Raw genomic sequence first — 14123 nt, forward strand, 5'->3', positions numbered from 1 at the left:
AAGTGAACACTACAGAGCCCTTTAGTCAGGGGTCCAGCAGAATTAACACTTTTGTCTCAGCTGCTGACTCTGTCAGTGATTTTCTGTATGACCTCCCCTGACAGCCTGTTTTCTCCTGTCACACAAGACAGCAGTAAATTAGCGATACACAACGACTGAGTGAGGTACTGGCTGGCTGCAGGGAACGTGTCCCAGGAAGCAGAGGATAATTAGCAGATGTCCTGCAGGCCAGGCTAGAGTCAGCCATCTGTACCACTGTGACATTTACCTGCCCAGTGACCAGCCCTCAGGGAAAGGCCAAGTCACTCACCAATCATGAAGACACACAATTCAATTTGGGACAATCCATATCAAAACGACTTTTTTCCTTATTTCAGAGTTTAAAGGCTATGGATATAGTTCGGTAGTAGCATTTTCCAAATACATACAAGGGCCTATTTTTCAATTCTCCTGCAGAGTCTAAATAAATATTTTTAAAATTCTTAGTTAAGCTCAGCACATGGTCAACTTCTCTGATGGAGTTTCACATTCTCCAACATTAGGAGAGTGAGCTGGCTATTGACTGAGTGTGAACTTTCCAAGGACAAAAGCTGTCTCTGGCTTGTTCACTGACATGCTGCCAGCACACAGTGCTTCAAGGGATGGGGCGGGTGAGCATCGAGTCCTAATTGAATGAATAAACCCATGTTCTCATTAGCAGGTATTTCCACGCCAGACTTAGCAGTCCCAACTGGTAGGCTCAGTAGTTAATAACACTCAGTAAATAACACTTTCCTCGGGTGAGTTGCATACACTGGCATTCTGTGTTTAAGTTCTTCACATGTTACGCAACCTGTATTTCCAAAGAGGAGGGAGGATTGGAACAGGCACTGTTCACAGGAAGCCAAGGAATATACCATGAAGAAAAACCAAGGACCCAAGTTGCAGCAGAAAGGCCAACCTGGAGCTCTCTAGAGAAATCACTTAAAATGAACGCCAGGGACCCCTGACTAAGTGCAGTGACCACAGGATTATGTGGGAATCACACCCATGCTAAGATGGACAGGCCCTCTGCTTGTCTACTGGTAGCAAGAAGAGTATGACAGAAGCAAGTCAGGAAGAGCGGGAGCCCTGAGACCCCTGCTGCAGACACAGTGAGAGCCAAGACACTGGGTCGATGGAAACTTGCCACAGAGACAGACGAGCTGCCCGAGAGGTGAATCTGGACCCAAAAAGCACCTTGCATCATGCGTGACGGGCTCACACTCGAACTGTAACCCAGAGCTGGGAAATACGGACTCTTGGTGGCAACATGATGTGGTAAGGTGTTTCTTTCCTCCCTCCCTGTCCTCAGGGCTTCCTTCTCAGCTCACTGTGGAGATCCACTCCTCACTGCCTGACACCCCAGTACCTGGATGAGCATCTTGCGCAGGAAAGGCATGACGAAGGCTGGGTTCATGCTGCTGAGTCGGCCCACAGTGCAGATGGCCAGCTCCCGGATCTCAAAGACCTGGTCATTCAGAGCCACAAACAGAGCTTGTAAGTTTTCTGCCTGGGCCAGGTGGGCATCAAAGCGCTCATCCAGGGATGCCAAGACACAGTAGCGGATATCAGGATCTGCAAGAGCAAACAAGACTTGAACAGCCTCTTCCCAGTTTCTACCTCTACAGCTATCACCCTTGTATGGTTCTCAACCCTTAATACAGCCCATGCTGAGGTGACCCCAACCACAAAATTGTTTTTGATGCTACTTCATAACTGTAGTTTTGCTACTGTTATGAACTGTAATATAAATATCTATGTTTTCTGTTGTCTTAGGTGACCCCTAGGAAAGGGTTGTTTGACCCCATAAGGGGGGATTGTGACCCACAGGTTGAGAACTACTGTGAAAATAGTAGGAGAACCCGAAAAACCTTTCTCACCTAATCTTTTGTACCCTTCCCACCATTTTAAAAATCTATTCAGAGAAATAAGGGAAAAATTAAGTAAAACTAGGTTATCTTATAACAATAAGATAGGAGCCATGCCCTAGCAGAGCTAGGACCCAGGGCTACTCTGCCACAAGATTTACCAGGATCGGTTATGCCAACCACCAGCAGCTTGCTCAACACGTCGGCCACCACCTGCACCGCCGTCTGGCTGACCACATGGGCGTGGCCGCTGATGAGGTGGATGGAGGGGGTGAGCAGGCGGGAGCAGGTGCGGGCAGCTTCCATGCGGATCTCCTTGTGCTCACTGTTCAGGAAATGATCTGCGCAGTGTCGGACGAACTGGGTCAGAGAGTGGCCTAGGCGCAAAGGAAAAGGGAAGAGGAATGTATGCCACTGCCTGGGACAGGACTCCAAAATCAACTGCACAGAGCACCACACAATCAAGGAATGGGAATATCCCAGAACCCCCTACCAGACCTTCTAAAGCAGTAAATCCCACTCTGGGCTGCAGGTCAGTGGGACAGCAAGAAGGGGCAGAGTGCCATCCCGAGTTTCCACCTCTGATAGGTTGTTTCTGAAGCAATACATGCTTTTTAACACCATCTGCCCCAAACGCATGAGACCGAGCACAGGCAAGAAAAGCCTGGGAAGGAGGAGCCACTCGTGCCCTATGGTGAGGACTCCACAGATCCAGACAGAGCTCTAGATGTCCTCGTCCCTTTCTCAGAACAACTGCATCCCTCTACACCTTGGCAAGAGCCACGGTAATTTCTCACCTTCAAATTCAAAGCTGCCAAGGGTTCGAAGGGCAAGAGTGATGCTGGCCACGTCGCTGGCCTCAGGGAGGGTGGTGAGACCAGGGGAGGCCAGCTGGTGGGCCAGGCCTTTGGGCATGCCCGGGTGCCGGAGGGGTTTGTGCATAAGGACCAGGGACAGCATCTTCAGAAGCCCATCCTGAATATCTTTCTTCAGCTGCGGAATCTGCCGGCTCAGGTCATAGAGCACAGCAGTGAGCGCAGGGCTGTGGAGAAAGAAACCAGTAACTACTCGAGTGGCCAGGGCATGACAGTCGTCACTAAGCAGCTAGGGCAGCACACTGTCCGCCATGGACAGGAGGACTGAGCCATGTCACTGCCTACTGTGCTGTCCGCCATGGACAGGAGGACTGAGCGGTGTCACTGCCTACGCTTCTCCAGTGCTAAACAACCTTGGCCTCATCTCAATCTGAGAACAATCTACACATTTCTGGTTTTCATCAGAGAGCCCTTCTACCATGCAGTTCAGCCACTGGAGACAGTCTCAGTCAATGACCAGAAGCAGATGGACAGCATCCTCCTTATTTCACCAGGGAGGGAACAAAGATTTGGGAGGTTAGTCCAACTTCCCAGGAATAACATGCATGCTTATCAAGTTCTCCCTCTATGTCAGGTCTTGTGCTATCAGCTCTTACTTAATCCCTACAACTGCCTCAGACAGCACACACTGTTTGTTTTTAGATGAGAGAGCCGAGGCACCGAGCACTGGCTTAGTTAAGATCACACAGGAGCCAGGGATGAAACTGGGATTCATAACTGATGTGTGTTTAGCCTGAGCTAGCCTTCCTATAGAATTTAATATACAAATAACCTGCCTCCCCCTGTCCGTTGAGCCAGACCCATCACTGAAGCTGGGTGACCACAGGCCTCTGGCACACACCTCAGGCCCACTGCCAACATGGGCTCCAGCAGCTCCTTGATGTCCTGCTGGATGCCTGGCCCCATTGCTCGCGCCAGCATGCTGATGCATGTGAATACTGTGGCATCCACCTGCACGGTTTTCTGCCTCCTGCAAACAAACAGAATGGCTCCATTAGACATAAAGACACGCATAATGTCTCACCTCAAAGCTACTTTGGGGCCAGGAGGACAAGCTATTTAGGTAGGGCTGGCCACTAGTAAGTGTGGAGATAATTGCAAAATTCTACTGGATCCAGCCCATGAGATCCCGTGTGCATGTATTTAAAAGACCGCTCCAGCAGATGGCAGTACTGTACCTTATGGAAAGGCTTTTTTCTGAATTCAGGAAGAGGCACTATACTAAATGTGGGAGTGGGGCTGACCAAGCTACTCAGTTGGGAAGCAAACTGAGTGGTGTGTTCAACAGGAACCAGAGGGCCATGTATAGGTATCCCATGGGAAGAAATGTCTCCCTATAAAGCGAGTGTTGTTTCAGGATGGGTGGCTTTTGAATCCACCAGAGCAACCCTTGCTAACAACATACATGGAAACATAAAAGCTCAATGCCACTGACACCAACTCCTCAGGATCAGCCAGGCTTCTCCATCTGGCAAGATGTCAAAGGCTTTGCTCTATTTTATTCAGAGGCAGAATGATGTGTTAATGTTAGAGCTAAGGAAAAAGATGACCATCTCATCAGGGATTCCTCCCCAAGTGTTCTAACAACAGAAGACTTGAATGCCAGAAAACAGAGCCAGCCTGGAGAACGCACTGGTCCCCAACATGTTCTCAAGGTATCCTACCTTTCTAAATAGCTAGCCATTGCACCCGAGGAGCCTGAACTCTGAGGTAACAATGTGTGGAATGGGCTTAAGCTGTGGGAACTGAGGCACTGTGCTAACTCTCCACCTCACAGTCGCACGGTGGAACCCTAACAGGTGCTCACTTGTGGGCAAAGTCCTTCGGAGGCAGGGCTGCTCGGATGATGTCAAGTACACGGGGCAGGTAGACCTTAAACTCAGACCTCACTGCCACAGACAGCAGCCCTAGGGCCTGGAACGCTGCAGTTCGTTCCTTCTCCTTCTTGACACAGCTCAAGACATGGTTCATAGTGTCCTGGAGGTACTGGGTATCTGATACAGACAAGAAAGAACACATGGCCAAGGTCAGAGTCCCTACCCAGCACTCAAATTTAAGGCAGCTTAACGGAAGGATTCTAAGAATTTAAAAGGGTTTTTTTTTGTTTTTTTGTTTTTTTCGAGACAGGGTTTCTCTATGTAGTAGCTCTGGTTGTCTCAGAACTCGCTTTGTACACCAGGCTGGCTTCAAACTCACTAAGATCCACCTGCCTCTCCTCCTATGCTGGGATTAAAGGTGTGCGCCACCACACCCAGCTTCAAAGGATGAACTTTAGGAGACATTTTAAGGTATGTCTTTTGGGAAAGTATCATCTAGCTGTCTCCCTTGGTCTAGTTCTTTAGTAATTGCATTTGTGTGGAGGCAGGCGTGTTGAGCTTCTTGCCAGTGTGCATGCGGAAGCCGGAGGGCAACTTGTGGATAAGTTCTTTCCTTGCACCTTATGAGTCCAGGGGTAAAACTTAGATCACCAGAGTTAGTGGCAAGCACCTTTTCTGCTGAGCCAGCTCACTGGACCCTCCATTAGTATTACTCTGGGGAAAGAAAGGGTACATGTTCTTCAAAAACTGGCCAGCACTTGAGAGGCAAAGCTTGGTGGATTTCTGTGAGTTCAAGGCCAGCCTGGTCTATATAAAGTTTCTGGTCAGCCAGAGTTACAAGGCGAGAGCTCCCCACGACACCTCACTCCTCTTCTCACTCACACACCAAAAAAAAGAAAAAGAAAAAAAAAAAAAAAGCTAAGGGGCTGAAGAGATGAGGACCCAAGTTCGATTCCCAGCACCCACAGAATGGCTCACAACTGTCGGTAACTTCAGGTTTAAGGGCTCTAACACCCTCTTCTGGTCTCCACAGGTACCAGACACTCATGTGGCGCAGACATACATGGGAGCAAAGCACCTAGACACATAAAGTTTTTTTTTTTTTTAATTCCAAAACCCAAAGTAAATAAAACATAAATCTTGTTTAAAAAACAAAGAGATTAATCTAAATTATCTTACAACATAGTGACACTGAGAGTAGTATTAAATATTATTTACTAATGGGCCATCCCATTCAGCCTAGGCCTGGAAACCTCTCTGCTGTGACCTGGGGACTGTTACTGTTGATACATTAGAGGAAGACTGTCTTCACTCTGGACAGCACACCTGCACCTTCACGTTTACATCAGCAGCGTGCGAGGGTAGGGGCTTCTGAGCACTGCGAGCTGGAATGGGCATTTGCTTTTTTTTTTTTTCGCCCCCCAACCCCCACCCAGGAGAAAAGACTTTCCTGATCGCTGTCTCTGGCTCCTTTTGTGCCACTGATGGGGCCCTCAATCGTGGTGGCACGTCTACACCACTGAACCATCACAGTCCCTGAGGGTAGTGTGCTGAGGTATCTGTGCTGTATGCCCAGCTTGCGTTTCACTCTTTAGGTTTCATTTTTAGGGTATTTTTGCTCTTCCCAGACCCCCTGCCTTTGAGAAGCTCACGTGAAGACTTCCACACCGTAAGTTTTAGTAACATGCGCTTCAGCATGGAGGTGCACGATTATGGTGACTCTCAGGACTGAGTTTCACTGATATACTTTAATGTGATGTTTAACAAAGCAACAATCCTACATCAAAAGAATATACACAGAGCCTCTGTCTTTGTACTCAGCTTCTCGGCAGGCCCCCGAGCACAGGCTGGTATGTTTCTACAGCATGCCAGATTTTGATCAAATTTGACCTACTTGTTAAGCTTCTTTTGAACCAGAGACTTTCAACCCAAGACCATGTAAAGCTCTGCTGCCCAGAGGCCTGTCTGGTTGGGAAAGAGAGGAGCTAGTGGTGCCAGGCAGGCAGGAGGAAATTCTCACAACTTACGGGTGATCCTTATTCTACCTTTTCTTTGGCTCAGGAAGTCTATGTGCCCATTTGGTCCTCACCCAGCACACTGCCCTCGCTAGCCCAGCCTGCTTCACCCTCGCCATCTGGGCCTCCACAGACTCACTTGGCCTGGGTGGCACACGAGAATCCATGTTGGAAACGGCACATGCTGAAGGTCAGGCTGACCTTCCCTGTGTACCACTAGCTCTTCCGTGGTTCTGAAGTTTACTAAACACAGGCAGCATGTCATAGTGAGGTGCAAAGACCTGTGAGACAAGGGCTCACTCTCACCAGGCAGAAAGCCACGGAGGGGCATTAACTGAAACAGGCAACTAGGTATTAGTAGCGTACATGCCTCCTCATTTCCAAAATGGATCTGAAGTGGCTCCAGGAGGCAATAATGATCTCCTAATGGTCTGCACTGTGCCCGACCTGCAGACGGCACTTAGCATTCACGTGCCAGCCATTTTGGAAGGCAGGAACCATAATGTATTCGTCACTAGGCAGGAATGGAGACCCACAAAGGTCTCCTGTCCCACTCTCTCCCTCTCTCTCCTCTTCTCTCTCTGCATATTCTCTCTCTCCTTCCCTTACCCCCACCCCTTCCTCATGGCGACTTCCCTGGCTTTGGTCCTTGGGGCCAGTGAACTCGCTTGCCTGAGAACAGCTTCACAATACACCTGCCCTTAATATAATCTTTTTAAAAAAGCAAAGAAAGAAAGAAAGATAGAAAGAAAGAAAGAGCAAAAAAGAAAAGGAAAAACAAGCTGTCCCACACTTCAGTATAGGACTGATGCAGGAGTCACTCGAGGTCCCTCACCAAGCTCCCTAAAGCTGAGGACTGTGATGGAAAAGAATGTCTCTGGCCACAGCAGTCAGGAAGGCCTCAGGGGAAGGCCTGTATCTGCGCTCCCAGACTTGACAGCCATCAACTCAGTGATCTCTGAGGACAGCACAGCATAGGGAGCTCACTGTCCATCACCCGTGGAATCTGCCTCTTCCTTACCGGTACGAGGATGCTGGTGATAAGTCGCCACTGGGTAAGCAGGTCTCTAACCCCACTCTACCCCAGACAGTGCTGCTGATGGTGTGGACCTGAAGTGCCTGCCCTTCTGTTGATCTCACTTTTGAAACCCAGGCTGGCTGTAAGCTTTGGATGGTCCCCCTAAACCTCCCAAGGCTTGTGATGTGGATGTGAACCATCACATGCAGCACAAGAAATTATGTTCATGTCTACACATGATGACCTGGCTTAGAACTGACCCTCCACTACACAAAAAAAAAATTTTTTTTTTTTCTGAGACAGTTTCTTGTGGTTCAGGCTGGTCTCAAACTTGCTATGTGACCATAGTCGGTGCCGAACTCTTAATTCTTCTACCTCTGCCTCCAGAGGCTGGAATTATATGTGTGTGACACCATGCCTGACTCAGACCTACACATTTTCACTGCTACTAGGCTCATAATAGAAAATAGAGGCTGGGCAGTGGTGGCGCACACCTTTAATCCCAGCACTTGGGAGGCAGAGGCAGGTGGATTTCTGAGTTCGAGGCCAGCCTGGTCTACAGAGTGAGTTCCAGGACAGCCAGGACTACACAGAGAAACCCTGTCTCAAAAAACCAAAAAGAAAAAAAAAAAAAAAATGGAGAAACTGGACAGGAGGCAAAGTGACCAGAGACTAGCCTGTGCCAGCACAGCTTCAAGGAGAGGCAGACCTGACTCTCGGGACCACCACTTCCATCCCTGTTTAAGAATCTTTGAGAGGGAATGTCTTCAGAGGACAGCCTCACCTGTGAAGGCAGAAGGTCGGAATGCAGCCAAGCGGGGCAACAAATTAAGGATTGTCATTTGAATCAGTGAGTTCTTGCTGCTCCTGCATTTCAGCACCCACTGGCACACCTGCGAGAGCAAGGATACAGGGTTGGCAGAGGAGAGGGAGGTGTGGGCTTGGGAGAAGGAGGAGGCCCCGTTGGCAGTTACCTGATCAAATTTCTCTTCCATCAAGTCTCTGCAACAGCGGCTTTCCACCAGAGTGGACTTGGTGGGGCTAGGAGACGTCCCAAATCCCATTAGGCCTTGGTGGGAGCTGTACCCCAGCAGTCCCACCAAGGCATTTGACTGCTGGGGCTGCACAGTCTGGAGACTGGTGAAGGGGGTGATGTGCCGAGGCTTTGTCCCGAAGCCCATCAGGTCTTTGCAGTACTTGTCGTGTACCAGCTGCTGCTGGGTGATTTCCTCCATCTCTTCTCTCAGACGCTACACACGCGCAAGGGAGGAAAGAGACAGTCACTTTTGCTTCTGAGGAGTGTTTACCCTGGCACAGCGAGTCTGTAGAGTCATCTACCTGTCCGACCCCGAGGAGTGACTACTGACAGTGGAGGAACCAGTCTGCATCTGGACTACTGTCTCTCTAGAGCCCTGCAGAGGACTGGGTTCTGCTCTCACGCAGGCAGAAGGCTACTGTTCACTGAATGGCAAACCGCTGACTACAGACTCAGCGAAGGTGAAGGTGGCTTTATGCTGGCACCTGCTAAGAACATGCTAATGTCTTTCCCTGAAGCTGAGCAGAAACTCAGGCAAGTCATTTTCTCAGAATCCTCCTCCTGAGGTGGTATGGAAGAAGGTGCCTGACAGTGCTGATCTCTGTGCTGCTGAAGGGACCCACTGGACTCGTCCTCCAATAGTCTAGTGCTGCCTGGCACAGATTCCTTCATTTCCAGGAAGGCTCCAAGGATTACCCGAGTCTTCCTCTCACACGATTATGTGCAGCTTCTGATATACCATGATCTCTTGCATGAACCCCATGCTCTGTCCTGCTCCCCTCCTTCCCTGGTGCTCCTGCCTCCCTGGCTGCTCCTCATTTCTCAGCCTCAGGTTCCCAGACCCACTTCTTTCCATCTACCCCAGGCAGGTCACTCATGGGTCTCGCCCAGTCTCATGAGTTGAATTAGTAGCCCCCACATTCATTTCTCTTAACCAGATCTCTCCCCAAAACTACTGAGTAGGTCACTTGGTTGATCACTCAGGTGCCCAAGAAACACCTTAAACTTAATATGCTCAAAAGTACCCTGTTGTCCTCACCCTGCTTCCATATCTTAGCACAAAGCAACTCCGGTCTCCCAGTTACAAAACCAGATACTCTGACCTCTCTTCCTTCCAATCTATCCCAAATCGAGAACCCAGCCACTTCCTACACATCAACAACTCCACAGAGAGCTGCAAGAATCCCTGCCAAGTTGGCCACGTTCCCATCTTTGAATACCTTTTATTACTCTGCAAATGTATGTGGGAGTGAGAGGATGGCCGTGGAGTTGGTTCTCTCCATCCACCATCCGGGTCCTGGGGAACTGAACTCAGGCTGTCAGGTTTGACAACAGGTCTTTTTACCTGCTGAGTGAGTTATGTGGTGGCTCTGCAGTTCCCTCTTAATGAATTTGTAGCTTCAGCCCTTGACCCTCTAATCATTCCTTCTCACCACCAACGCTCACATCAGTCAAAAGCCAAGCCTAGGGGCTAGGGAAATAGACAGCTCAGTCAGTAAAATGCAAGCTGCATGAGCAGGAGGACCTGAGCCAGACGCCCAGCACCCACAGAGCAAGCTGGGCGTGGCTGCGCGTGGCTGCACACGCTGTGCTCCCAGTGCTGGGTAGGTCACAACAGGGGCTCCAGATCACACTGGACAGTTAGTCTTGCTCAACTGTTGAGCTCCAGGTTCAGTGAGAGACCTTGTAAAAGGTGCAGCATGATAAAGACACCTAACATCAACCTACAGCTTCCTCACTCCCATGCATGAACGTGCACACCTCCACACACAGGCAGATATGTCAAAATGAGGATCTTTAAAGTTACTCTTCCTTTCAAAATCTATAACCAACCTACCACTGCACACAAAGTGGACTCAACAGCTTCCTACATCCTGGGACCAGATGCTCCCAGAGCTTCTCCTGTGCATCTGCTCAGGTGCAGGGACTCTTGCTGCTCTCAAGGAGCAGCACACGCCTGCAGTGGCAGTGCACACTGGGCCACCAGCTGCCTGGGGTGCCTTCTTCCCTAGACACTTGTGTGGTTTTCAGCCATATGCAAACACCCCTCTCTCCACCCACAGTGCTGTGTGACTGGTCTCCACAGCACATAACACCAGACCGCTTATCACAGTGTATTTCTATCTGCACAGGCTGTCTGTCTCTCCTGCGAGAACCTGACCGTCTTGTTACAGCTCTTTGTGTTGCTCGTACACACGAGGTCTTGTACTAGTAATACCTGCTGAGTGAGGAAACACAAGCGAAGTTACTATCTTTGAGTTTTATGAGGTTCCTTATAATCACAAAGAACCTTTGTGAGAAGTATGTCACTTAGTACCAACATCTTTATGTGCTAGGTGACATTCTTGTTTCACTAGAAGGAAAGAGCTGTCTGGACTACAACAGAACTCAGTAAGCAAAACTTCAGAGTGTTACCATTTACACCACGCCCACCAGCTATCGGTGCACTGGGCACTTTACATGCATTTAGAAACATCTCAAGTCCAGGAAAATGGGAGCGAGCACCATGAAAGGGCTGAGCAGGAGGCTTGTGAGTCACACAGCATACACAAGTGGAGCCACACCCACTGTTACTCCCTCCATGTGCTGCCTTGACACAGACACAGTGATTACCAACCAACCACTGTCTACTAAGTCAGGGAGCCCAGGGGCAAACTTCCACACAACAGATCCTCACGGGAAGTCTCTCAGATGGAGTTTTCCTCCAACGCCTCCTGAATTCTGTCTCCTCAGTATCTGTGTTCACTACACCTATCTGAAGCCGGCCAGACTATTCTGGGAGTCTCCTGTGGCACCCACTAGAATGTGACCTCAGCTACAGGAGCCTAACTGATCAAGAGGCCCTGGTGCTGCTCAGAGCTCCATCACCAACCCTGTGCCAGGGCTACACGGGTTGCTCACAGCCAACAACAGAAGGCAAGGATGCTGTAGCCTACCCGCTCCTGGGTAACACAAGTCTGCTCTGATGGCCCACGTTGGCATAAGGACCTCACAATGGCCTCACATAAAGACAAAGAGAAATCCAATGCTGCTTCTCTTTTGTGCATTCAGGCCAGTGTGGACTCAGCCCTTCCTGTGTTCTCTCACGGGCTGCAAATCCTTCCACCTTTTAAGCTGACTAAACAACGCCTAACTCCCTGACTTCATTCCCACCTCTCTACAAACTTGTTATCACAGCCAGCCAGAGGCGTCAGAAATCCACAACCCGCCATGATTCCATATGCACACCATTGACGTCAGTGCTGCAATGAGAAAAACTGCCGACCACAAACTATAAGCACATTAACTGGGCCTCTACTTCTCTGATATCATCTCCTCTTCTCCTTTGCTCACAATACACCAACTATCCTACCCACATCAAACTCCCCCACCTCAAAGCCTCTGCCTGGACTACAGCTCCCAGCCATCTGCCAGGCAGCCCCACTCACATCCTGCAGCTCTCTCGGATGGCACCACTTTAGGGAGGGCATACACCGAGTCCCCATTTACCTCTCCAACCCCAGACCCACTATCTTACTGCCTACTTCGTGGTTTTCACAGGACTTGCTGCTACCTGAAGTGATCCTGTCTGTTGCCCTGAGAGGACAAAGACCTTCCCTGCCTGCTGACAGACAGGCATAGGAGCCTGGGCTCCCCAGCCGCAGTTCCTCACCTCTCCCTCCATGCTGCTGATTCGGACGAGCTCGTTGAGGATCAGCAAGGCCCCGTGGATCCGATCGTCTCGATTCATACCCTTCTCTTTGGCCAGGGTCTCATCAAAACCTTTCTCTGCTTCTTCAAATGTGTGCTAAGTACAGAGAATGCCTTTATTATCTAGTGTTCTAGGTAGGAAACACAGGCTGGCCCCCTCTACCCAGAGGTTTGGTGGCACCGCGTGCCTGCTGGTGACTTGTGCAAACATTAACACTGACTTCTAAGTGCTTCTGTTTAGCTTCACTCCAATGATTACAACGTGCCTTAGGGCAAATGCCACTGTTACCTCTGTTTGACAGCCACATAAAACCAAAAGAAATTAAGTAACTTGTCCAATGTCACAAAGCAAAGGCAAGAAGGAAGGCCAGGTCTCTTGTTCCCATATTTAGGACTCCTTCTGTGACATACATTTCCTTGTCAGCAGCCATCAGCACAGGACCCAGGACACTGGAGCAGCGGAACTAGTCCTTTGTAATTAGTAGCAACCAGGTTTATTGATTCAGAAACACCCAGTCTCTTGTCTTTGGACAACTGCTGATAAGAAGGTAATGACTACCAGCTGTCATTCTGCTTGTGTTCTGACACAGTGTTTCATCAGGTAACCCAGACTGACTTTGGATTCTTTTTTTTTTTTTTTTTTGGTTTGCTTGATTACATAACTTAACCTTGGTTGTTTATAATTATATTTTGAAGTGATGATGATATGAGCCAAAACTGCAATTATGAAACATAATTTGCTTTTGTTTTCAAGACAGGGTCTCACTATGTATACCCAGATGGCTTTCACCTCAGAGACCTGCCTGTCTGATTCTCAAATGCTGGGATTAAAGGTATCAGACACCACACGTGGCCGATTATCAACCTTTAAAAGACATAGCACAGAGGCTGGGCATGTAGTTCAGTTGGCGGTGCTCACCTAACATGCACAAAGCTCTGGGTTCAAGACCCAGCAAAACACAGAACTGGACATGGTAGTGTGTGCCTAAATCTCAGCACTAAGGAAACAGAGAAAGAATGTCAAATTCATGATCAGCCCCAAATTCTTTTCTTCTTGCTGGGATTACAGAGGTGTGCCACCACAGCGAGAGGCCTTTAATTGTAGTCTAATTGACACATTTTTATTCTTAGAGATGCATAAAACAATGGTGTGACCACCAATGTATCTATACTAAGAAAACATAATACATAACATGGGTTCACAAAGAACAGAAGGAAGCCGTGCCAGGCCCAAACAAATGTAAGGCCTGCTTTATGGCCAAGCTGAGGTGCTTTGCTAGCAACCACCAATGAGCCATCTCCTCACCCTGTACCACTGAGGCTTCTGCATCTCCTTCGGTTCCCGCTGCGTAGTGAGGATCAGACAGGCGCGAAGGGCGGCCACGGCTCCTTCCCGGATGGCCTGCTTGGGGTCCCACACAGCCACAAAAATGTTGTCAAAGAAGGGCTGAACTTGCTGGAAGAAGAAGGTGGGGACACTGATGGCCAGCTCACGGAGAACGAGGACCTGGGAGAGAAGGACAAACAAACAGAGCTCTTATTCCTACCCAGGACTTTTGTTCTCTCAGGATGTGCCCCTGTCATCCTAGGGCATCTCCCTACAAGGAAGAGCAATGCCTTGACCAGGTGAGGCAAAGGACGACTGCCCAAGCATCTTGGTGCTCAGCGCTTGGCTGTGGACAAGTACAGAATGCTGGCACCACCTAAAGACTCAGGACAGGCAGGTGTTTAATGCTTTGACACCAAACCAACAAGCAGAGACCCATGTCTGCCATCTAGTACA

At 49.3% G+C, this 14123-nt stretch overlaps 1 protein-coding gene across 1 annotated transcript in view; it reads right to left on the minus strand.

Moving 5' to 3' along the window:
• Mtor (mechanistic target of rapamycin kinase) overlaps positions 1-14123 on the minus strand; it is a 111372-nt gene that overhangs the window by 91862 nt on the left and 5387 nt on the right. Inside the window, exons 5-13 of the mRNA XM_034503773.2 lie at positions 13647-13847; positions 12303-12437; positions 8589-8864; positions 8399-8507; positions 4572-4758; positions 3606-3734; positions 2687-2931; positions 2051-2266; positions 1391-1596 (exon numbers count right to left, since the gene is read on the minus strand). Of these exons, the coding sequence (XP_034359664.1) occupies positions 1391-1596; positions 2051-2266; positions 2687-2931; positions 3606-3734; positions 4572-4758; positions 8399-8507; positions 8589-8864; positions 12303-12437; positions 13647-13847 (1704 nt within the window). The remainder of the gene's footprint in view (positions 1-1390; positions 1597-2050; positions 2267-2686; positions 2932-3605; positions 3735-4571; positions 4759-8398; positions 8508-8588; positions 8865-12302; positions 12438-13646; positions 13848-14123) is intronic.

The sequence above is a fragment of the Arvicanthis niloticus genome, chromosome 5 (assembly GCF_011762505.2).
Source record: "Arvicanthis niloticus isolate mArvNil1 chromosome 5, mArvNil1.pat.X, whole genome shotgun sequence".
Classification (NCBI taxonomy): domain Eukaryota; kingdom Metazoa; phylum Chordata; class Mammalia; order Rodentia; family Muridae; genus Arvicanthis; species Arvicanthis niloticus.